General features: G+C 44.4%; 1 protein-coding gene across 2 annotated transcripts in view; it reads right to left on the bottom strand.

The window, feature by feature from the left end:
- Positions 1-25,741, bottom strand: part of TMTC2 (transmembrane O-mannosyltransferase targeting cadherins 2) — a 416,397-nt gene that overhangs the window by 79,685 nt on the left and 310,971 nt on the right. For both annotated transcript variants that reach the window (XM_050934873.1, XM_050934884.1), the window contains one exon: positions 1,158-1,239. In XM_050934873.1, the coding sequence (XP_050790830.1) occupies positions 1,158-1,239 (82 nt within the window). The remainder of the gene's footprint in view (positions 1-1,157; positions 1,240-25,741) is intronic.

Genomic DNA, 25,741 nt, shown 5'->3' with positions numbered 1-25,741 from the left:
TAAAGACACTCTAAAAGTGTGGGCCACCATATTAACTGCTACAATATACAATGCAATAGCTGCCTCATTATTGCAGACTAATGGAATGCATTCCAACAACATCCAGGAATTAAACATGGGATTCAAAATACAAAATTATACACTACATTTGAACCAATCAAATATAAAATGTCACCAACTGAGATTTAGAAACCACACAGTGAAGTATACAAACAAATAAAGTTATGGCTGGTTAACTATACCTTCTATTTTTATTATTACCATTTTTGTGCACCATCCCTGTGGTTGTTTTGCTTAAACCCAGTGGAGCCAAAAGAGGAAATGAAAACAATATATAAAAATATATGTACTGTACGGCTGTGGTTCCCCATCATGCTCCCCAACTAAGATTACATTTATTTCCGCTCTCTATATTTTCCAACGGGGACTACATAACTCATATTTTCTGACTTTTCTATTATCAGTTTTAAACAAGAATAAGAGGCAGCTCATAAAGTTAAATATTTTTGGTTCCTTGGGACCAATCACATCTGGAAATATTTTTTTGTAAATCTAGAAAAAACAACCTATCTAAAGATATCATACCATCACCCTCAAATTAACTGTGTGCTTTGCATCACTTAAGCATATGATTGGCTTAGTATTGAAAAGGTATAGCCAAACCTGTCAAAGCCTTTTAAAATACTTGTCTGTTTCAAGCCACAAGGAAGGTAGGGGGAAGGCAGATGTACAGTCTATAACTACTTACTAGGAAACAGAATCTTAGCTGTTCTGCCCTGGTGCACACTTAAGACAATCTTTAGTTGCCCACCCAGAGGCAGCAAGCAGAGCTAGGTCAATGCTGTTAACAATAACAAACATGTCTATGAAACCTTTTTACATATAGTGATACTCACCTTCTTCCTTTCCCAACAGAGAGACAGCAATTTGGAAATTTCCATCCCAGAAGGAAAATTATGCAAAAATCTGAAAATACCTCCCCTCTCTCTTTGCTGTGATTAACAAATTGAAATGGAGATGAAGTTCTACATGGTAGGTTAGTTTCTTTTGCTTGAATAGAGGTATTTTGCCAGTAGCAGTTTTTAAATCTTTAATCATTCAGAGAGATTAACAGCCAACCTGGAAAATGCAAGGAAACCGATCTATCAGAAACTCACCATAGTGCATGTAACCATTGCCTTTGGTAGGATCCAGCTGAATAGCCTTCAAGAAGTACTTTTCTGCCTCACTCTTGCGGCCCTTAAAAAAAAAAGATAGAGGGAGAGAGAAAACGGATTATTTTAACACTGAGGCACTCTGGAGTCATCCTGTACAGCCTACCACATGCTTCCACACTTTCCAAATTCCAGGCATTACAGTAACACAGTTACTACTATTGTCAGATTCAATTTAAGTAAATAGGAACTAAATGGGAAAAAACTTCATTAACAAATTTAAAGTCCACTCATTAATAGATTCCAAGGCCAGAAGGGCCCACTGTGATCATCTAATTTGACCCCCTGTATAACACAGGCCATAGAATTTCTCTGAAAAAATCCTAGAGCAGGTACTTTTGAAAAAAAAATCAAATCTTAATTTAAAAATTACAAGGAGTCCGTGGCACCTTAAAGACTTTAAAAATGGTCATTCATGGAGAATCCATCATAACCCTTAGGAAATTGTTCCAATGGTTAATTACTCTTGCTTTAAAAAATATACTCTTCATTTCCAGTCTGAATTTGTTAATCTGCGACTTCCAGCCATTGGATTGTGTTGTACCTTTGTCTACTAGACTGAATAGCCCATTATCAAATCTTTGTTCCCAACGTAAGTACTGTGACAGACCCAGGCCAGTTGGGTACAGGAGTCTGGTAGAGGGCAAGTATACTGGTCACTGGATGAGTAGTTTTCTGTTCCCTGAGTGACCAGAGCAGAGGCTGCACTAGAGTAATCAGGAACCTGCTAGAGCCAATCAAGGCAGGCTAAACAGGGCACCTGGGTTTAAAAAGGAGCTCACTATAGTCAGGGAAGAGGGAGTCAGAGGAGAGGAAGTGCATGTGAGGAGCTGGGAGCAAGAGGCACAAGGAGCTGAGAGTGAGAGGGTGTGCTGCTGGAGGACTAAGGAGTAAAAGCGTTATCAGACACCAGGAGGAAGGTCCTGTGGTGAGGACAAAGAAGGTGTTTGGAGGAGGCCATGGGGAAGTAGCCCAGGGAGTTGTAGCTGTCATGCAGCTGTTACAAGAGGCACTATAGACATCTGCAATCCACAGGGCCCTGGGCTGGAACCCAGAGTAGAGGACGGGCCCGGGTTCCCCCCAAACGTCCCAACTCCTGATCATACACAGGAGAAGCTGACTCAGACTGTGGGGAAGATCACTGAAGTGAGCAAATCTGTCAAATAAGAGCAGGACCCATCAAGGTAGAGGAGGAACTTTGTCACAGTACTTATAGGCCAGGGATTGGCAACCTTTGGCACGCAGTCTGCCAGGGTAAGCACTGGTTTATTTACCTGCCACGTTCACAGATTCAGCTGATCGTGGCTCCCACTGGCCACGGTTCGCCGCTCCAGGCCAATGGGGGTGGCAGGAAGCAGCAGCCAGCACATCCCTCAGCCCATGCCGCTTCCTGCAGCCCCCATTGGCCTGGAGCGGTGAACCGCAGCCAGTGGGAAACGTGATTGGCCAAACCTGGGGAAGCGGCAGGTAAACAAACCGGCCAGGCCCACCAGGATGCTTATCCTGGTGAGCCGCGTGCCAAAGGTTGCCGATCCCTGTTATAGCCTGTAATCAAGTCACCCATAACCTACTTTTCATTAAACTAAGTAACCTGAGCTCCTTGAGTCTGTCTCTCTAAGACATGTTTTCTAATCCTTTAAATCATTCTTGTGGCTCTTCTCTGAACCTTCTCTAATTTAATCAACATCCTTCTTGAATTGTGGACACCAGGACTGGACACAATATTCCAGTAGTAGTCACAGCAGAGCCAAATACACAGGTAAAATAAACTCTGTACTCTGATGACAGCTTGTGCCCTTCCAGGGCATAGAGTTCCGCAACACTCAAACTTCAGAAAACCAGGAAACACAAAATTAGGGTACATACCGAGTAATCTTCTTTTTGCCTTTCTGGAGATGGCAATAGCCACAATTATCTTCGTGCACTACAGCTGGATTTACTGTGAGAGTTGTAGTTGTACTGAACGGTTTGAATGGTGGAAGCAGATTGGTAGATGTGTATTCGGAGATGGGGATTAGTTTGAGGAGCATCACAGAGCTGTGATTGTGATAGGAGAGTGTGCACCTTGAGGAGCTAGTCGGCATCATTTATTTACAAAAATATGTTGTTTGCTATAGTACCAAGGCCCTGGGGGGTGGGGGTCTTGCCTTAGGAATTGTCAGTAGGGAGGTGAGATAAGACACTTGTCTACAGATGTGCTGAAGGGTAAGGGAAAGCACAGGGTTAGATGGTATCCTGTAAGCGTGAAGTGGAAGCATTCCAGCAGGAGAGTAGGCTCTGGCTGTTTCTACACTTGAATGCTTCAGCTGAATGAGAACACCCCAAGGAGATGACTAGAGCCGGAAACAATAATTCTGAAATATGTGAATGGTTCCACTCATGTCAGCAGGTGTTTTCCTCCCCTCTCCCCAGTGCTGGAAAGCCTGTGATATGCAACAAGCATACCCATTCTCAACTCCTTCCCCAGTGTCTGCAGTGTGTTCTCAGTGCATGCTCCAGTATGCCTGTTCTCGGTTGCACATGCAGAGGGGAGCTTCCCCAGAACCTGTGTGCATAGCAGGGGGGAGCAGGAAGAGAGGTATGCTCAGACCCGTTAGAAGAACAAGGCTCCCAGATCTCAGCTCAAATGAGAGGGGTCAGACTCCCATAGGTGGGCTGAGGGTTCCCAGATTGTGGCACACACAGAGGAGGGCAATGTAGGGCTGACAGGCACCTCTGCCCCTACTTCCCCCCACACACACACACACCGTCTCCCCTCCTGGCTCTCTAACGCCTCTCCTACCCACCCATCCCCAATTATTCTCCTCTCCATAATCCCCTCACTACACACCAAATCCTTCTCTCCCCATTTCTAACTACTCTTCCAGCACTAATCATCCTCCCCCTCAGCCAGCATTTGCAGGTATCATTTATTTTCTCTTCATGAATAGTTTCAAACATATTCTGCTACATTCAGATTAAATCCATTTCCTAAAAATAATTTAAAAAGCCCATACTCCTTTCACAGCAGCAGATTGGAGCAATATTTCAGATTTCTGCCCTCAATTAGATTTGAACTCACAGTGCCTATTTGGTACTTGGAGTCAATGGCTGAAACAGTTTCTCAGCGCCTTATAGATCCTGTGAATCTTAGATGCCTCTCAGCACTCTTGGGTGCTCCTTTTTGCATATGTGCAGTGTAATGCATTAAGTGCATCCCTCAGACATGCTTGCTGGAACACTTAACTGGAAAAGCAAACTCTTCTTCTAATAATGTTTTAATTTGGCTTCCTCTGGAGGGCTGGTTAGTGTCATGCTCTCTGTTGGGATAACCTTCAAGCGTTTGAGACTATGCTGTGATTATCTGAGCCCTGGTTTGATCTCTATCTGTGTGCCAAACTACATTGCCAGAATGTATCAACTTTAAGAAAAGCTGTTTCTCCCCCAGGGGCCGTATCTCAGTAACATCTTGTTCAAATGATCCCAAACTTAGATCACAGACCAAACCCTGCATCCCCTGAGACACACGAAATTTCAAGGCAATCCAATTAACCATATGGATTTTAGAGCCTTTACAAGAGTCAAGCTTTAAACAGAAAGCCCGTCTTGACCCTAACTATAGCAGAGCTGCTACAACATTCAAGAGTTACAACAAGTTTTGGGGTTGACTATTTTATGCTGCCGATTCTAGGCACAGAAAAAAATGTGTTCAACACTATCAATGTTCAGGATCTAAGGAAAAGGTGGAAATCCATTGTAATAAATATTGTAAAGGACCTTGGTACACTGTGAGCTAATCTTCTGGACAAGAGTCAGGATAAGTATAACTCCAAAACAAAACTGTGGTATGAAAATGAATGTTAGATACATTCATATGCTAAAAACACGTGCACTGACTTCATCACCTAGAACTGTGGACACAGGATTTTGTAAAATCTCTTATACTTGGGTCCTACATTTATTTGCAGAGATATTAAAGTGCAACTCTCACACTCATATTAAAAAAAAGATTCCATGGGAAGTAAGCACTTTGCAGGTCAATATAAAATATAAAAGTGATACCAATCTTTTAAGGAAAATGTGTTGGATCTAGGTGAACCACCAAAGCTATGATGAGAAAGGCAAGAGAAAGATACAGAAACAGTTGTCAAGTTAACAGACCATAGTTTTGTTAATAAAAATAAACAGTACCTTTTATTGTTTAGAACTTCAAAACCACTAAAACCAAGCACTATAATGAGCCCAGGGACAGAGGAACTCTATGGCTTATTACTGTTTCCTAATGGAGAAAATAGCCAAACTGTATTGTACCTTGGTATCCTGTCTTATAAACTAGCATGTATTATGCAATAACACACCAATGACTGCAGTTTATTCCTAGTACCAAGCAGTGAGTTGGTCTGTATTATGAGATATGAGCGCCTCAGAATTAAAATCACGTATTTTAATGAAATGCAGCTGATGTGGAAGTAAGACTTCTTGCTCTATAATTTTCAGGATTGCCCTGAGTGCCATTTTAAAGATACATTCAACATAGCCTACCCTATAATCACTTGGTGAAGAAGCAGATTTTAATCAGATCGAGTATTGCATGCATTCTGTACTGCGGTCATCTATCCCATAATGTAACATTCAAACAATAACAAGAATTGCTCATAACTATCACTACCTCAAATCCTCAGCCCACACTTCCTCAACAGACTGAGAAGAGAAAAGGGGCTTTAAGTGAATCCAGAAAGTTAACAAGTGCAGGTGAACATGGTAGGGACAAATTCCAAAGTTAAGGTCCCCTCTCAGAAGACACCCTGCCAGAAGCCTCCTCATTTATACTACAGGGGATCCATAAGGTATCCCTCCTGAAAGGGAAGATTTTGGCCCTTATTGTCCAATAAAATTATCCTCAGTTTCCAATCCTCATATTTCAGACCTCTTTGTCAAGCCCCTGAACAGATTTTGGAAAATTAATCCTTCCCAATTACTCACAATGCAAGTGACTGCTACCTCCTAACCATTGCAATCACATGATAGATGAGGCTCTTTTACATTTAGATGCTGAAGCACCTTTCATCCCAATTTTTTTTTCAAAAGGAACATATATTGTACAAGTGTACAGCGATCCTTTCCTCCACCAGTGAAACTGAGCTGCCTCTGTGGGAGTAAGGCAGCAGTTCTTTTTAAACAGCATGCAGCAATAGTTCAGCACAACGAGTGAAGAAGAATGGCATATCCAATTGAAACTATCAGGGGAATTCAGGTAGACAGGGTAATTATTCAAGTTCAAATTGGTTCAGGATGCTCAGTTAACATCCTTACTCTGGCAAAAAGGGTCATGTCACAAAGTCCAGCCTGGAGACTCCAAAATTGTGGGCACAGACTGCATGTATCACTAATGCCAACAGAATTAACATTTACAGATCGTGCATCACTGATCTTGTAACAGACTAACACAATTAGTCTTAGCTGACTGAATTCTGTTTTATGCACACTCAGGTTGCTATTCCTACCGAAAAAAGAACAGTTCACTGAAGGCAGTCGTAAAATATGAATCTTCTGCTTATAGAACTATGTCTATAAGACCACAAGTATTTGTCAAATATAATTTACTTTCATCTATTCAGTTGTCCAGAATATGTTACCATTATATTCTGTTTGGCACTTTCCAAATGTAATATTCACCCAGCTTAAGTCATTCAGGGAAACAGAATACATAACGGTGACAGGTGCTCATATACACAGCATCAATAGAATGATTGTTATTGAGAGGCCAAAATGCTCATTAACAAAAACAGGAAAAAAGTCATATATTACATCACCTGAGGCATAAACTGAAGTGCCAGCAAATGAACAGTGCAGAACCATTTATTCAGGTTGGCCGTCATTTTAATATATCCACATTTGTCAAAAAATGATTAAGAATGTTCTCTCTCAAAGTGACATTCTGAAGGAACTTGCATCACACTCCATCTAAAGAGTTCTCCTCTGTGCCATTTGTGTACTGTTAAAATGTCAATATATCAGCACACATTTTGTAAGCTTTGTTTAGGTGTCAGATGATATAAACCCCAGTCATTTGACAGAATCAGGCTATATCACTATTAAACTTTGGCATTTATCAAACTTATATCTTATGTCAGGCAACAACATTTTCTACTAGCCACTGTAAGTATTCCTTTGCTAGCATAAGAGGATGCATGTGGTGAAATAGTCAGGTTTAGAGGACAACACCTATCTTTTCCTCCACTCTATTGTAAGGATTCAGTGCTAAGTAGAACACAGGATAGAAGGAGATAGGTTCTAAATTTTAAGGGAAATCCATAATTAGTTATCAAAATAGTTGAAACATTAAATTGCTGTGGACTGGGACATTGCGTGCATATTTATTTTTATGTGCAGTGACCCACACAAATGAAGGCATTGAAGACCACTGGAAAGCTCTCAATTTTTAACAGAGAGGGTGAGCAGTTGTATACGTATACACACATGCCTTGGAAATCTCACAAAGTGAAAATACAGCTTTATAACTGCAGAACAGAGTCCTACGTCCAAAATAAAATGGTTATTCATAAGTTTTTAATGGGAGGACTCAGTGGCTCTGAGGATTACTAATGGGATAAAACTTGCCTTTAAACTACAGGTCACCAGTTAATATGCAGTCCAACTCAGTAGCGAACAGAAGTGTGCCATATGACAGCTTCTTCTTTGCTTGTGAGAAATGAGTAGATAGTCTTAGCCCACATTCTAATGGAGAAGCTCCAGCTTCTCTCTCTCTCTCTCTTTCTCTGTCTCACACACACACACAGGCACACACCATAACTGATACTAACTGGCATGTCAGTGAGGGAACAAGGATTCAGACATCATAAAAATTGCATTATCATCTGAGTTCTGGAGGAGATTCAGCCAGAAGTGGGGTGAAAGCACATTAGAAAGTCAGTTTAGAAAAAGCTTGTACTGCTCCTAGCCATGCTATATTTGTCTGGACCTTATCCAGAGGTCCCTAATTCAGGCAAAATACCCATTCAGTTCAGTGAGACTCTTCCAAGTATAAGGGCTCCTTACTCATGTTGCTCAAGCATAAACAGAAGATGGGAGTATGTCCACTACTATCACTCCAGCATTCCATGAAAAATATAAATCTAGTAAGCACAAATTATACTAGGTGACCTGACTTTCAAAAATGTCTCAGTCACAACAGTTCCCATGGACTTAATGGGAGTAGCTGGGTGATCAGCAAGCAAGCCATTTTAAAGTACCTAAATATGGATTCAGGAGCCTAATTCTAGGCACCCATTTTTGAAAATGTTAGCTGTAGTGTTTATCCTAACTGTCATTTCTACCAGATTATGGGCCTCATCCTACAAATATTGTCAGACATAGTGCTCAGTTGGGCCTTCAGGTAAAAGGCTTTGAAGTTACCAGGACTGTGGGAGTGACTGGAGAAAAGTTAGTAATTTAAGGAAAGTTGACATCTATTCAAATCAACTGGCATGTACACCTCTACCTCAATATAACGCAACCCGATATAACACGAATTCGGATATAACGCGGTAAAGCAATACTCCGGGGGGGGGGGGGGCGGGGCTGCATGCTCCAGTGGATCAAAGCAAGTTCGATATAACGTGGTTTCACCTATAACATGGTAAGATTTTTTGGCTCCCGAGGACAGCATTATATCGAGGTAGAGGTGTATTTCCTTGACTAGTACACTCAAATACTTAGGACAAAGAAAATAACTCTCCCCTGCCCCACCCAGAAATAATGGAAAAAGCCAGCAACAGCAATTTCTCCTCACTCTGCTGGTAGAATTTGTAAAGCTCATGTTGAGCCAGCTGATGTACTTTAAGCTTCTAGAAACCTTAAAATCCTAAACTACTAATAAGATTGGGAGAGGTTAATGCAGTTAAGCAGTTCTGAATAATGCACTTGCACAGATTTATATGCACTGTTAGCTACCAGTTAGGTGGCTCCCTCACCCTCATTCATTTAATAAATAGGTGTCCATTAAAAACATTAAGAATTCCCTCTTTACTCCTCAAAGATAGGTATTTGCACCATGAGAGTTACATAATTGTACCGAATATTATTTTGGAAACATGAAGTGCAGCAATAGTTAGGGGGATGAGTTTAACAGACAGACAGTCCTAAAATTACACCCCCAAAGTTCCACCATAGTTGAAATTGTACACGGCTTTAATAAGTGAAACAGCAAAAGTCTCTATTTCGCATAGCCTTATGCTGGTGAGAGTTTGGTGGCACAGTGGAAAATTACATCTACACATCAAGCAAAACTGACTGTCATTCCCTATGACCAGTCCTCTTGATTCCTCTTTACGAATAATCACTTTTTTCAAAAGGACTAAACAGTTAACATAACTTTTAGAGCAGAAAAAAGTGACTACAACAAACACTAGAGAGTAGGGGAAACCTGAGTATTTTACATATCTCCTTTTGTATTGTAGAAGGCTTCTGAATGCCTGTATGAAAGATAATGTTCCCAACAACAGAAAGGGCAAGTGTGTGTGAGGCCACAGGGTCTGTGACAAGACTTTTGCTTCTGTTTTTTTTTTTGCGGCGGGGGGGGGGCGGAGAAAAAGAAACTGGTTCTATGAACCACTTTCTTTGCTTTATCAAAATGGATGGGTGCTCTGGGGCTGGAGCACCCACATGAAAAAAATAGTGGGTTCTCAGCACCCACTGGCAGCCCTGCCAATCAGCTTCTCTCCCTCCCTCCCAGCATTTCCCACCCGCTGCGATCAGCTATTCAGTGGCAGGCAGGAGGCACTGGTGGAGGGGGTGGGGCGTACTTGGGGTAGGGGGCAGAATGAGGCAGGAAGAGGCAGGGTGGAGGTGGGACCTTGGGGGAAGAGGTGCAGTGAAGGCAGGGCCTGGGGTGAAGTAGGGGTTGAGAACTCCCGGGGAAATGATAAAGTCGGTGCCTGAGCACAAGACAATTAAAAACATTAATATAATGCAACTACATAGATGTTTACATGTCCTATTGAGTAATTATATCATCTAATTTTTATAAACTTTTTACTCAGGAAGATATGGATAAAGAGAGGTACTAAGCAGTTGTATCTTCCATTGAAGGCAATGAGAGGTGAGAGTGCTCAGCAGTCCTCTGGATAAAGCCCCACATTGAGGAGGTGAAGGGGATGTAAGTACCTACCTGGACCGATTCCACTCTCCCTAGCCATCCTGGGGCCAGAGGAGTTTTGTGCCCCTGCCAACTGTTGAGAGGCATGCCTCCCTTCAAAGTGTTCTGTTCAATGCCATATCATCTAGTCCAGTCCCCTGCACACATGGCACACTAAGTATTATCTAGACTATCCCTGACAAGTGTTTTTCTAACCTGCTGTGAAAAATCTATGACAGAGATTCCACAATCTTCCTGGGTAATTTATTCCAGTGCTTAATAACCCTGACAGTTACAAAGTTTTTCCTAATGTCCAACTTAAACCGTCCTTGTTGCAATTTAAGCCCATTGGTTGCCCTATCTTCAGAGGTTAAGGAGAACATGTTTTCTCCCTCTTCCTTGTATAAAAACCTTTTATGTACTTGAAAACTATTATTTCCCCTCTCAGTCTTCTCTTTTCCAGACTAAATAAACCCATTTTTTTTTCAATTCTCACTCTTAGGTCATATTTTCTACACTTTCAATCATTTTTGTTGCTCTTCTCTGGACTTTCTCCAATTTTTCCACATATTTCCAGAACTGTGGTGCCCAGAACTGAATACAGTTTTCCAGTTGAGGCCTAATCAGTGTGGAGTAGAGTGGAAGAATTAATTCTCGAGTGTTGCTTACAATATTCCTGCTAATACATCCCAGAATGATTGCTTTTTTTGCAGAAGTGTTACACTGATGACACATATTTAGCTTGTGTTCCACAATGACTCCTAGATCCCTTCCTGCAATCCTCCTTCCTAGGCAGTCATTTCCCATTTTGTATGTGTGCAACTGATTGCTCCTTCCAAAGTGGACTACTTTGCATTTGTTCTTATTGAATTCCATCCTGTTTTCTTCAGACAATTTCTCCAGGTTATCCAGATCATTCTGAATTTTAATCCTATCCTCCAAAGCACTTGCAACCCCTCCCACCTGGTGTCATCCACAAACTATATTCTCTATGCCATTATCTAAATCATTGGTGAAGATATTGAACAGAGCCAGTACCCAGCATTGATCCAGGTGGGACCCCAGTTGATATGCCCTTCCAGCTTGACTGCTCTCTGGGAACGATTTTCCACTCATTTGTGCACCCACCTTACAGTAGCTCCATGTAGACTGTATTTCCCTAGTTTGTTTATGAGAAGCTCATGCGAGATAATATTGAAAGCCTTAATAAAGTGAAGATATATCCATATCTACCACTTCCCATCATCCACAACGTTTGTTACATGATAACATATCCTCTTTTATGACATCCCACCACTTGTTCTTGGGTCTGCCTCTGTTTTTTCATTCAAACTTGAAATCTGTTGAACTCTTGTAACCTACATAGTTGTCAGGACTGTGATTTACATGATCAGATCATCTCAATCTGCACTCCCTCTATTCTTTGTTTGTGGGTGTTACTTTGAACATGCCTCTAAAATACACATTCCTCATATGGTCTTTCTTTCACCACTCACCCATCTCAACATTTGCATTTCTTTGGAACAGATCATTTGTTCATGTTATATGAAATCAGTACAAATAAAAAATAGTGCAGTACATGAAAAAAAGCATGGCATACAAATTTTACTTTAGAGGGGTTTTTTTTTTGAATCATCATTTATTCAGTATTTTGGTTTTTTGCTCTTCCTTAGGGTCTAAGAGGAATTTACCAAACAGGAATAATAAATTTTTATTAAGACACAAAAGGGCTGTAAAAAAGTATTAGGCAAATTGTAAAGAAAATGATTTCTTCACATACTTTGAGATATATTTACTGTACAGAAAGTATTGAGTATTCATCGCTATCATTATTCTATAGACTATTATTATATCCTGACCATGTAATGAAAGTGGAATGGATGAATGTGAAATTAATTCCCATATTAGGCACTTTCCTTTCCACCAAGACCTAAGTCACTTTTTATCATTTTGATGAAGTAGAGTATTAACATCTACCTCTGTTCCATGACAGTAAATTCACTGTCTCACATATTGTTTTCACTGAATTCTATAAATTCTTACTGAAGAGAATTGGCCTATATCCCGCATTCTTCTCTGATTACAGTCAAATTTACTATATGTAGACTAGTAACAGGTAACTGGGGGCCTATATTGTACCATTTAACAAAATAAAGATATTTCTTTCTTTCATGAAAACTGTTCATTGTGTGTCTGCCTTCCCTGTTTCCAGTTATGAGCTTTAAATTTGCGTGAATGAGTAGGAACAATTTATGGCTTCCACTATCCTATTCACAGGAGCAAGACACAATGTCATTTACCAACCGGTAATCTAAATATCTTTTAAAATTTATTTTACAACGAGAGAGCCTTTCATTTTACAATTAGTCTCACAGAATTTTGGCATACAGTCAAAAATATGTCCTAATGGAATTGAGAAGTGTATTCATGGATATAGTTTTATGACATATGGCCAACCTCAGGAAATACAACCTTGATAGATGCCAGTTATGGAAATATCTCTAGCTAGGAAATCCTGTCATTTAAGACACAGATGTATCCATGTATATTGGATAAACCAAACCTAAAGCAACTGGGGAATATTCGCCATAAAGCAATGCAATGTAACTCTTATATTCAGACATATTCAGAGAGGAAAAAAAAAAGATGAGAAACTATGTAATCCATGTTTGATATATAAAAATTGATCCCAAAATTGGAATTCCAGGCCCAAACCACCTCTGAACTTTAGGAAATTTCAGAATTAGGTCCAAACTTTCTGGCTTGGACCCATCTCTTATAATAATGGCATGGTCTCAAGCTTGGTTCAATTTGGCTAGATCATAGGTGGACCCCACAAAGGGTTTAATACAATAGAAAATAATGTTATATACATATTTCACTCTGAAGATAAGCCACTGTTCTCAAATTTAAGACTTGTCAATAAACGCTTGAATGGTGATAAGGGCATTTTATTACACAGCAGTTAAAGAGCCAACCAGTTAATCATTTTTGGATGTCAGTCAATGATGGATTTAATTTAATTGAATATGGACCTACCAGGAATCCTATATCTATAATACTCTGCTATGATGGAAATTAAACTGGAAAATTCAACTTTTATTAAAAAATTCCTCCTATGAACTATTTTACCCGCCTAGACATTTAGCCTCCAAATATGAAATATATAACCAGTTCAGTCATCTAACTGAGTTGGCCCATTTAGAAAGTGTGTCTTTTCATGCAAGTGAAAAATTTCTAGAGTTTGAAAGCATTTAATAAACAATCCAAGAAATATTATTTCTACTATAGTTATATTATGCTGTTTCCAGCTAATCACTATGTAAAATGCCATAAACTACTCCAGAAAATTACAATCAACTTTATTATATATGAATATAACTTGAATATATTTCAGCATTTCAACTTCAAAACTTTTTTTAAAGAACAGTAACTCAGTGACTAATCTTCACTGTTCCTGTTTGGTACCAATATGCAAATGTTACTGTCATTTTACACAGAGGAAAAAGGAGATAGGCAAATCACAGTACCTCTACAGCCAGAAAGGAAATCGTTGTCAGAGTTGCCAAACAGAACTTTAGAGATTCTGGCTCCTACTCTTCTTTTCAGACCATTGGGACATGCTTGGCTGATCAAATCATGAATAGTAAAGGATCAAACTCAGTTGATCCTTTATACATTTTATTTCCTTTTGTTCCATCCTCTCCTTTTCTCTCTCCCAATATTTCCATGCTCATATCTGTTGAATTTTGTTTTGTTCTGTCATTCAGGGTATGCACTAATTATTGATTAATATTGCTTATATATAATGTGGTAAGGAAGGGAACTTTGGCAACAACAGATTCTTAGAGCATCTCTACATTTACCGTGGATTGATGCTGCAGCAATCACGTAGCTGGAGTTGTATAACTTAGGTCGACTTAACCCCGCAGTGTAGACCTGCCCTTAGTCAGACCTTTGTTGCTGTTTGATACCCAATAGGCTTTTTATATCCAATTTGAGGAATAGTGCGCATTGACAATTTGAACTCCAATTTTCTGACTGGTCAGTTGTGCAACACTGGCAGCAAATACCCTAGGAAAGATTTTGGCCACCTACTGAGGATATGTTTAAAATGTGAGGGATCAGATTTAACTTTAATTTTTACTCTAAGACAGGATAGAGGCTTATAAATTATTTTGTTTCTTGGAGTTTAATTTAAAAGAGTCCTTAACTATCATAGTCACCTAGTACGATTGTTACTGAATTAACTATGGCTGAGAAGTGAAATACAAAACCTTTATGAAGCAAATTATTTTCCCCTAATATTTAAGGGTCAATTTTGAAGCTGGTAAAAATAAGAGATTGTCTGTTACAGCTATCCCCTATTCCATTTTGTTTCTTACAGCTGTCCCCAGACTCCATTTTGTTTTCTGTTCTCCTGTGGCCGCCCTTCCCTGGCTGTTAAGTTGTTTACCAGGGCCACTGCCCTTCTCAAAGGGAGGGCCCCTTAAGTTGTTTAACAAGAGCCACTGCCCTTCTCAAAGGGATGGCCACTTGTGCTGCGTGCTAAGTGGGACCACTGCCCTGTTCAAAGGGTTAGTCCTGTTATCACCTCGTTGAGCCTGGGCTTGGAGTAGGGTAGGCAATGTCCAGAGCTGCAAGACCTAATGTGTTTTTAAGATCCTGGGCATGAGTCATAGGCCTCATGTGCCCTTGAGTCACCTATTGCACAGGATTATGTCCAGGTATGTCTCTGGGCTTACCTTCAGTTTTTTCCCTGTGCCTCCTCCCCTGTGACAGAGAGAGCCTATCAGGATTACTGGCGGGAAACTGCCCAGGTTTGCCTTTAAAACCAGACATTTTTGAAACACACCTCAGAAAGGTTCCTGCATTGCTGCCTGGTCTGATCAGCCAGGGGTTCTGGGGGGTCCTTTCTCCGCTCTCATTTTATTTTTGAGCGTACTCCTGTTTTTTGGACGCCCCTCCCCCCCACGAAGAACGAATTGCTACCTGAGAGATCTCTTGATTATTGAGACTGTACTGAGCCCTCCTTGCCTCTTCTGATGTTGCTGCTGCTTCTGCCTTTGCTGCTGCCTTGGGGACTGGTAAGAATCCCTCTGTAAAACTTCCTATACTTTTATTTTATTATTTTAGCTGTTGGCTCTCTTTCCCCAGCACACAGACTCAAGCTAAACCTTGGTCTGTGTCTTAAAACCTCTCAAAATCCAGGGCTATTTGCCGCTAAAAATAAGTTTGTGCCGCTGCTAAGCTCTGCTCCTGTGGGCTTTGCCTTGGGGCTCTCTGCTTTCAGCTGTATCCACCGCTGTAGCCACCATACCTTGGCTTCCTTGGGAGTTGGGTCCTGGACACATACCACTCTGCCCTCTGTAACCTCCCCACAGCATAATGTGCACCATAGGTCTTGTTTTTTTTAGTTTAATAAGTCATAGTTTGTTAAGATTGTAGAGCTTGTAAGTTTCAACTGCCTTGTTATAGTTTACTGTTTTGTTGCTCCATATAGTTGCTTGTTATAGCTTTGCTTAGAATTGTGATATTTGTTGTTTTGCCTAGTTGTTTGTTAAGATAGATAAGGTTTTTTGCTGCTTAAATTCGCCTTCCTGCTGTCCTGATCTCTCCCTGAACTTTCCCGTGTCTGTTTTTCCCCCGCTCCAATCTCCCTCTCTGTGTGCTCCTCCGTGTCTCCCTGTTATAACCTTTTGCTTCTTTTTCCCTCGCATCTGCACTCTCTCCGAACTTCCCAACTCCTTGCTGCTTCCCCCCCGCGTCTGCATCACCCTCCGAACTTCCCAAACCCCTTGCTGCTTCTCCCCCTGTATAACGTCCCTAACCCTTTGCTGCTTTTTCCCCCGCATCTGCACTCTCTCCGAACTTCCCAACTCCTTGCTGCTTCCCCCCCCCCCGCGTCTGCATCACCCTCCGAACTTCCCAAACCCCTTGCTGCTTCTCCCCCTGTGAAACTTCCCAAACCTTTTGCTGTTTTTTTAACCTTTGTTTTTGGTGTCCGCTTGTTGCTTAAACCTCTCTCTAGCCCTTCTTTACACTTCTCCGCTGTCCCTCCCCTACCAAAGATCACCATCACACTGCTCCGTTGTCCTTGCCCTGCAGGGCTTCAGAGTCTCTCGCTGCTTCCAGCCGCTTGTCTGCATACCACTAATTACTCACCCCCCCTCCTGTTTCTTGACCCAGCCTTTATATTGATATTGTATTGTTGTACTGTAACTCACATTTTACTTGTAATTATAACACCCCATTGGTTGCCTCCACTTTTCTGATATACTTTGTATTTACATTGATGCCACTGTGTTACATTGTGTATCTAGCTATTAACTCATATAGAAGCTACCATTTTATTTTGCATTTCTTTTGGGTACGCTTTGCATTTCCAAACTGTATCTAGAGTTGCTTATTGACTGTACTGTATCCCATTGTGCTGAACCCCACTTGCTGTAGCCCACTATTAGAACTCCCTACACTGTTCAATAAGAAGAACCGCCCCACATCGTTGTCTATTGTAAACACCCTATACACCCCATCCCATCGCATTTCATTATTAAATTCCCACCACTTCCTTTTTTTTCCTTTAATAAAGAAATTAATTGGAACCCCAGCTGTGTGGTAATTGCTCCCCAAGATCCCATATACTTGCAGGCAGGAACATGGCGTCACGAACTGGATCTTGGGGTAACAATTACTGCCCTCCCTGTCCCTGGAAAGAGGCCAAGACCTCTGGGACAGAGGAAGATCAGACCAACCACCTACAATACCACTTGCTGCAAAGTAAACAGCAGCCTGAGGCCCTAGAATGGGTCTGTACTATTGGCAAAGGCCAGAGCTCCAGGGTGTATACCACCCACCTGGGGCTCACTGATGTGGGGTGCCTCTTAACCTGCCACCCCACATTCAGGGCCAGCCCTGCTGATTCCAGCCTCCGGCCAGTCTGCACTAAGGCAGGAGAGCCAGCCGCAGATTCAGATCCCACCCGCCTCTGGAGAGAGGTGGGAAGGGTTGTGAAAGCCTGCGGGGGGGCTCCATCTAAGCTCACCCCTGAACCTCGAATTTTGCAGGGGTCCCCCACCCACCAGATATTAATAGAACTGGTGCAGAAGCTGGATGAAATTCGAAAGCCCAAGAAACTGTGGCATGACATATATAAGCTCCAAAAGGTAGCCACAGTTACCTATGAGATCCTGGCTCAGGCCCTTGATAAACTAACTGTTTTCCATGGGGCCCTAATGACCTCGGCCAAGGAGGCCACTAGCCAGCCTAGCCAGGAGGGACCACCACTGACCCCTAGCCTGCCCAGTCCCAATAAATCCCCTGAAAAACCACCCCCATATACCCAACCAGAGGCCTCATCTCCCCTCAAGAAAACCCCACTATACCCAGCCCTACCTTCAGCCCCTCTAGAGGCCCAAGCCCATGAACCTGCACTCACTGTCACCTCTGGTGAAGCCCTGCCAGTATCCATCAGTCGTATAAAGATTGATAACCAGGGCAACACCACACAGGTGACAGAACTCCGACCCCGCTCCAAAGCAGAGATGAAGGAGTTCATCTCGGATACCGCTGGGGGGGCCAATGAGCCACCACTACTGTGGCTAGGCCACCTGGCTCTGGAAAACGGACAAGAGTTAGTGGATAGAGAAGAGGGCATAGTATTAGCCAGGACCAGTAGCTGGTCCAGGGGTCTCTCAGAGAGCCTGGTAATATCTAACACTGCATGGCCCCTGACCGCCTCAGCACTGGCCTTCCTCCATTTACAGCACTCCCTTCAAGGGATCCAAGTCCCCAGAGGAAGCGTCAAGGACATCTCTTCCCTCAGATGTGCCATCGCAGGGGGTTCCATCATGCTGTGGTCCCCTACACAACACCCTCTCGGGCTTACTCAGGCCCAGATTAACCAGGTCAATGCCTTCAGACATGTTATTGACCCCACCGAGATACCCATAGACGAAGCTGCCATTGACTTAGCCATAGATAGCAGTACCACCCCTGACACTGGGGCAGTTCTGTGGCTAAGGGGGTATGCTAGGCACCCCATTGGGCGACTCTATGAAGCCCTCGAGAAAATAAGATGGCCCTCAGCCCAAGCTCTACCCATCAGTCCACCCCCACCACATGCCAGTCCACACCCCCCACATGCCAGTTCACAACCCAGGCCCCAGTACTCACAGCATTCATTTACAGAACGCAAAATTTTTGGGTTCTTATTGTACAAGGGCCTCACTAAGGAGGTTGTACGTAAGCTCAATAGTGAGCAGCAAAGAGCCTTGGCCATAGCTCTGGGATGGGAAGAGCGTCCAGAACCTTCCCAGCCAAAAAATGGGTAATGGCCGTGTGCTTGGCGGCGGCCAGCACCCGGCAAGGGGACCCCCGCCCCTATTATCCGCTAGTTTTTGACAAGGGTCTCGTCATCCCCTTTTTGCTGGACACGGGGGCACAGGTGTCCATTGTTCCTCCTCACGTCCCTCACACCCCCGCAGGACACACCATTTATGTGCAAGGTCTCAACAGCACAGAACCCCGTGCAGAAGTAAAGGTACACGCATCCATAGGCCACACACCAGTAACATTTCGGGCCCTAGTGGGACCCATGCCACTCCTTGGGGTTCAGGAGCTACGGCGTTTTAAACTGGCCGAAGCCGTGCTCGATGCACTACCAGTCACCCTATCGGGTGCCAGTGCCCCCCATGAACCTGAACTTCTCAACCCCACACCCTGGAAATACAGACCCATACCCACAGCCCCAGAAGGTCACCCACACATTGCCCAGCTCATTGAAACACTGCTTAATGATAACAAGATTCGGTGTGTGTCAGCGAGCAAATACTTGTCCAGTGCATGGGGAATCCCAAAACCACACAAAACCAATGAGTATAGGATGGTTATAGATTATCGCGCCGCTAACAAACACATACGATCAGTAGCATTCGCCGCCAAATGGGATATCCCCACTATAGAACGCATCCTAGTGGACGACACTAACCAATGGGCCTGTACAACAGACCTAAAAGATATGTTTTATCAGATCCCCCTCTATGACCCCAAGGGATTGTTAAACTTTGCTTACCAGGGAGCCCAGTACCAATGGCAAGCGTGTCCCCAAGGGTACAAAAACTCACCTGCCTGTGCCAGTGAGGCCCTAACCCGCACATTAGAGAAGGTACCATCCCCCCCCAACATTCATGTTGTCTATTATGTGGACGACATTCTTATAACTGGCACCACACCAACTGAAGTACAAAAGGTCACTGAACAGGTTCAGGCCGCTTTATCCACCGATGGGTGGAACCTCAGTTTGCCTAAAAGTGTCCTCACTGCTACTTCTACCTTTCAGTTTTTAGGTTTTACTGTAGAAAAGGGACAGCTATGCCGCTTAACTTACCACCCACTCACCAATTCTTTCCCCTTGGGGGTAGCTCCCCCCAGACGTGAAGTGCAGCATGTGTTGGATGTAATTAACTATCACAGACAGTTTCTCCCTGCTGCTTTGTTGCCACAACTATCTGTTTTGTAGCGATATGCCAGGAACATTAAAACCTCTTGGACACCAGAGGCCGAGCAGGCGGTGTCTTCCCTGGCTGCCTGGTTGGGCTCTGGGCCCACCTTGGCTCGATGGAATCCCACCAACCTCAGACCATGTGGCCGTAACTGTGTCCCAAGAGGACCTCCCCGTCCACAATCAGGCCCGGAAGCTGTCAGGACCCGAATATCGTTATGGGCCTGTGGGCATTGCCATGCTTGCTGTCCAGTGTGCTCTCCCATGGGGTAAATCTGCCACAGGCACCCTAAAGGGGCCTCGTATGGAGCTTCTCCCATACCTCACCTTCACCCCGGCCCCCCAGTTCCAGGAGCCCCTGCTACCTGGGAGCGACTCATTTACCATGTCCAAGAGGTATTTGGATATTGGGCCCTCAAGTCCTCCTCCACTGCAGCTCCCACTGAGCCGGGGGCTATTGCCCAACTGAGTGCCTATGCCCCTTGGATTGTATCTGATGGGGGAACATCGCCTTCTCCCCGAGCAGGAATGCTGTGTGCTACCTGTAACACCCTCAAAGTTAAACCCTTAGATTTTTCCAGCTCAGCTCAGAAGGCCGAAGCAGAAGGCGTCCTGTTGGCAGCCTCTCACATTGTGGTAGCCCATCCGAAAACATGCGTGGTCCTGGGAGTGGACTCAAGCTACTGCGTGTCCATCCTGATGGGAGAAGGACGGCCCACCACTCATGAAGAAATATGGGCACAGATTACTCAACTGGCAGCACAGTCCAAGCTGCCATGGTTTGTTACTCATTGTCCTTCACACAGGTCTGACAGTAACCCTCTTGACTCCAGCCTGGATCTACAACTCCGAGAATATAAGTGTAACACATCCCAGGTTAACATTATCTCTTGCAGTGATCCCTTCATCACTTGGCTTCATAAAGAGTGGGGGCACCTGCCTGCCCGTGCCCTACATCAGCTGTTGACTGACAGAGGGAGACGAATATCGAGCGTGTCTAGGCAGCAGTGCACCCAAGCTGTCCAAGGGTGTCTGAGCTGCCAACAGGCATGAGTCACTAACAAGCCAGTCTATGCTCATGGTGCTTATAGCCCTGAGCACTTTAGCCCAGGTAAAACCTGGCAGATGGACCTCATTGGCCCCCTCCCGGGGGCCAAACAGTATCCAAAGGGGCTTGTAATAGTTGACCTAGGGTCTCGTCAGTTAATGTGTTCTCTCCTCAGGCGATCTACTGCACCAGCTGTTTCTGTAGCCCTTCTCCAGGTAATTGCTGCCTGGGGGGCACTCGAAGAGATCCAGACCGATGGAGGGCCACTGTTCACCAGTAAAGCTATAGACCAGATGGTGTCCCAGTGGAGGGTGCATCTTCACACCCACCTGCCATATCACCCCAAAGCAACGGAGTCGTGGAGAGACGGATCGGAATGCTGAAGACCCAAATTCGGGCCATACTTGGCACCACTGATTACAAGGGGTGGGACTGGGTGCTGCCTCAAGCCCTCATTTCCCTTAATACAGCATACAGCCGATGGCCAGAGATCGCTCCTAAACCGCGGGAACCTTGGAAACCTGCCTATAGTATTTCTCAGCCAGTGTGGGTCTCTATTCCCAATGCCCAGGGAACCTGCACTCCACTAGCAGCCACCATCATCACACCTGGCCGGTTCCCTAACACCTATCATATTCAAATAGATGGACGGGGCAAGCCTGACCTGGCCCACCACAACTGGCTTAGTGTTCGGTCATAACAGGCCCTAGATGGGCCACTTTTCTTTTATGTCTCCATAGGAATCAGTCGCCATGATTGCCGCCCCGCCTCGAGAAAACCCCCTGGTTGCCTGGTTGAGAGACTACGTTCTACAGGAGGTCCTCATCGGGAACATGTCAGATGTCCCCCCATCACACGATTGCGTTGCCTGTACAAGACCAAAGGCCTCAGAGGGAGGGTCCCCCTTCCTCTGGGAGTTCCTCCCCCTCACGAACCTGACTCCACAGCATCCAGCTTCAGCCTGCAACAACACAGACTGGGTTCATCGGCCTCTGTTCACGTGCAACACCACCAGCGACGACCGAAGACCCAACTCATTCGCCCCTGTTGTGGTGACAGGACCACTCCCAGCAGCCCCCTGCATCGTTGGGGCAGTATCCCAATTGCACCCAATGGTTCATAGGACCTCGGCCTAACTCAAACCCCAAGAAAGGAAGCTCAAGATACCGCACTGAGTTCACCAGGTTTATTAATCATCTTTCAACAAGTACAGTGTTTAACCCCACCCAATACTTATCCACAGCTCAGACCCATGTAGAACTGAGACAGGTCAGAGCCGCCCACCTACTATGGATGGAGGTCAATACACCATCCGGCCAGAAATCCCCCCAGCGAAGCTCCATCCATGACCAGTTTTTACCCTCTTCCCCAGGACAAGTGTGGCTCTGTGGGAACAACATTGCCTGGACTGCTCTACCCGCATTCCCAAAGGGGATATGTGCCATCGGGCAACTCGTCATAAAGGGAGGAGGGCTCTTTCACCACCATCGCCCCTTCTTCTCCTCACCACGCAAACGACGAACAGCCACCACATGGGAGCGACTCAAATCAGCCACCGAGATGGTCATAGGAGGGTACATACAGTTTAACCCTTTCTCCTACAGTTTAACTTTACAGCAAATCTGTGGACTGTCGCTTGGTCTGGAGGCCCTCACCAACAGCACAGCAGAAGGACTTCGTCGAACCAGCGACGCCCTCACTATCCTAGCCAACTACGCCGAGCAGAACCGTCTTCTGATCCAGACCATCCTACAGAAGGACTTTTGTGTCGCCTTGGAGGACCTCGATCCTCGCTTTAAAGGACAATGTTGCCTGCGCCTTCAGCCTGGGTGGAACAACGTCTCAGCCATGGCTGACCAACTATCCTCCCTCGCCGTCCAGATTCGTGAAGAGCGTAAGCAGTGGGATTGGTGGCAAGCTCAGTGGTACAGCTGGGGGCTGGGAACCTGGGCTCAGTCCATCAAGCAGTGGCTTATTACTGTGGCTATTGTTCTTGTGGCCTTTCTGTTGGGGATAGCAGTGGTCAAGCAGCTAATTCATAAGGTTGTATCAGCCCTGCCTTTGCAGGTGAGGAATTCCTCCATCCCCTTGGACAGCAGCAAACCACCACCTCCATACTACGAAGACCATGACTTGTAAAACCTTTTTTTTTTTCCTTTTTTTTTGGTCTTTGCATGGGACATCCCCCTCACACCACGTTCAGGTCGGCCAGGGGGTCATGTCTGTTACAGCTATCCCCTATTCCATTTTGTTTCTTACAGCTGTCCCCAGACTCCATTTTGTTTTCTGTTCTCCTGTGGCCGCCCTTCCCTGGCTGTTAAGTTGTTTACCAGGGCCACTGCCCTTCTCAAAGGGAGGGCCCCTTAAGTTGTTTAACAAGAGCCATTGCCCTTCTCAAAGGGATGGCCACTTGTGCTGCGTGCTAAGTGGGACCACTGCCCTGTTCAAAGGGTTAGTCCTGTTATCACCTCGTTGAGCCTGGGCTTGGAGTAGGGTAGGCAATGTCCAGAGCTGCAAGACCTAATGTGTTTTTAAGATCCTGGGCATGAGTCATAGGCCTCATGTGCTCTTGAGTCACCTATTGCACAGGACTATGTCCAGGCATGTCTCTGGGCTTACCTTCAGTTTTTTCCCTGTGCCCCCTCCCCTGTGACAGAGGGAGCCTATCAGGATTACTGGCGGGAAACTGCCCAAGTTTGCCTTTAAAACCAGACATTTTTGAAACACACCTCAGAAAGGTTCCTGCATTGCTGCCTGGTCTGATCAGCCAGGGGTTCTGGGAGGTCCTTTCTCCGCTCTCGTTTTATTTTTGAGCGTACCCCCGTTTTTTGAACGCCCCCCCCCCACGAAGAACGAATTGCTACCTGAGAGATCTCCTGATTATTGAAACTGTACCGAGCCCTCCTTGCCTCTTCTGATGTTGCTGCTGCTTCTGCCTTTGCTGCTGCCTTGGGGACTGGTAAGAATCCCTCTGTAAAACTTCCTATACTTTTATTTTATTATTTTAGCTGCTGGCTCTGTTTCCCCAGCACACAGACTCAAGCTAAACCTTGGTCTGTGTCTTAAAACCTCTCTTAAACTCCAGGGCTATTTGCCGCTAAAAATAAGTTTGTGCCGCTGCTAAGCTCTGCTCCTGTGGGCTTTGCCTTGGGGCTCTCTGCTTTCAGCTGTATCCACCGCTGTAGCCACCATACCTTGGCTTCCTTGGGAGCTGGGTCCTGGACACATACCACTCTGCGCTCTGTAACCTCCCCATAGCATAAGGTGCACCATAGGTCTTGTTTTTTTTAGTTTAATAAGTCATAGTTTGTTAAGATTGTAGAGCTTGTAAGTTTCAACTGCCTTGTTATAGTTTACTGTTTTGTTGCTCCGTATAGTTGCTTGTTATAGCTTTGCTTAGAATTGTGATATTTGTTGTTTTGCCTAGTCGTTGGTTAAAATAGATAAGGTTTTTTGCTGCTTAAATTCGCCTTCCTGCTGTCCCGATCTCTCCCTGAACTTTCCCGTGTCTGTTTTTCCCCCGCTCCAATCTCCCCCTCTGTGTGCTCCTCCGTGTCTCCCTGTTATAACCCTTTGCTGCTTTTTCCCCCGCATCTGCACTCCCTCCGAACTTCCCAACTCCTTCTGCTTCCCCCCTCCCGCGTCTGCATCACGCTCCGAACTTCCCAAACCCCTTGCTGCTTCTCCCCCTGTGAAACTTCCCAAACCCCTTGCTGCTTCTCCCCCTGTATAACTTCCCTAACCCTTTGCTGCTTTTTCCCCCGCATCTGCACTCTCTCCGAACTTCCCAACTCCTTGCTGCTTCTCCCTCTGTGAAACTTCCCAAACCCTTTGCTGTTTTTTTTAACCTTTGTTTTTGGTGTCCGCTTGTTGCTTAAACTTCTCTCTAGCGCTTCTTTACACTTCTCCGCTGTCCCTCCCCTACCGAAGATCACCATCACACTGCTCCGTTGTCCTTGCCCTGCAGGGCTTCAGAGTCTCTCGCTGCTTCCAGCCGCTCGTCTGCATACCACTAATCACTCACCCCCCCTCCTGTTTCTTGACCCAGCCTTTATATTGATATTGTATTGTTGTACTGTAACTCACATTTTACTTGTAATTATAACACCTCATTGGTTGCCTCCACTTTTCTGATATACTTTGTATTTACATTGATGCCACTGTATTACATTGTGTATCTAGCTATTAACTCATATAGAAGCTACCATTTTATTTTGCATTTCTTTTGGGTACGCCTTGCATTTCCACACTGTATCTAGAGTTGCTTATTGACTGTGCTGTATCCCATTGTGCTGAACCCCACTTTCTGTAGCCCACTAGTAGAATTCCCTACACTGTTCAATAAGAAGAACCCCCCCACATCTTTGTCTATTGTAAACACCCTATACACCCCATCCCATCGTATTTCATTATTAAATTCCCACCCCTTCCTTTTTTTTCCTTTAATAAATAAATTAATTGGAACCCCAGCTGTGTGGTAATTGCTCCCCAAGATCCCATATACCTGCAGGCAGGGACAGAGATTAATAGCACTATGTGGTGCCATGTAAAAAGCAAACCAATACTTCATGTTTCTCCAAAGAGATTCACCGAAACATACAATTCCTAAACTACATCTTGCCTAATTTTATATTATTGGGCTGTTTCTTAAGCAAACTAACCACTATTTGTATTATTACAAATTGTGGGCATTTTGATGTGAGCAGAAATCACTTGGGGTACATAAAATTGAAACCTTCAATCTGGTTCCGTCTATGACCCCTAAGTAAGGTTTCTAGAAAGAGATTAGTGCATCCAACATCACTGCTTATCCAGTATAAGCAGATGCCAATTGACAGCCGCCAGTAGGCAACAGCTTTAGG

Source organism: Gopherus flavomarginatus, chromosome 1, assembly GCF_025201925.1.
Source record: "Gopherus flavomarginatus isolate rGopFla2 chromosome 1, rGopFla2.mat.asm, whole genome shotgun sequence".
NCBI classification, from domain to species: Eukaryota; Metazoa; Chordata; order Testudines; family Testudinidae; genus Gopherus; species Gopherus flavomarginatus.
The sequence above is the reverse complement of the archived record's forward strand: the minus strand, read 5'-3'. Positions and strand labels throughout refer to the sequence as shown.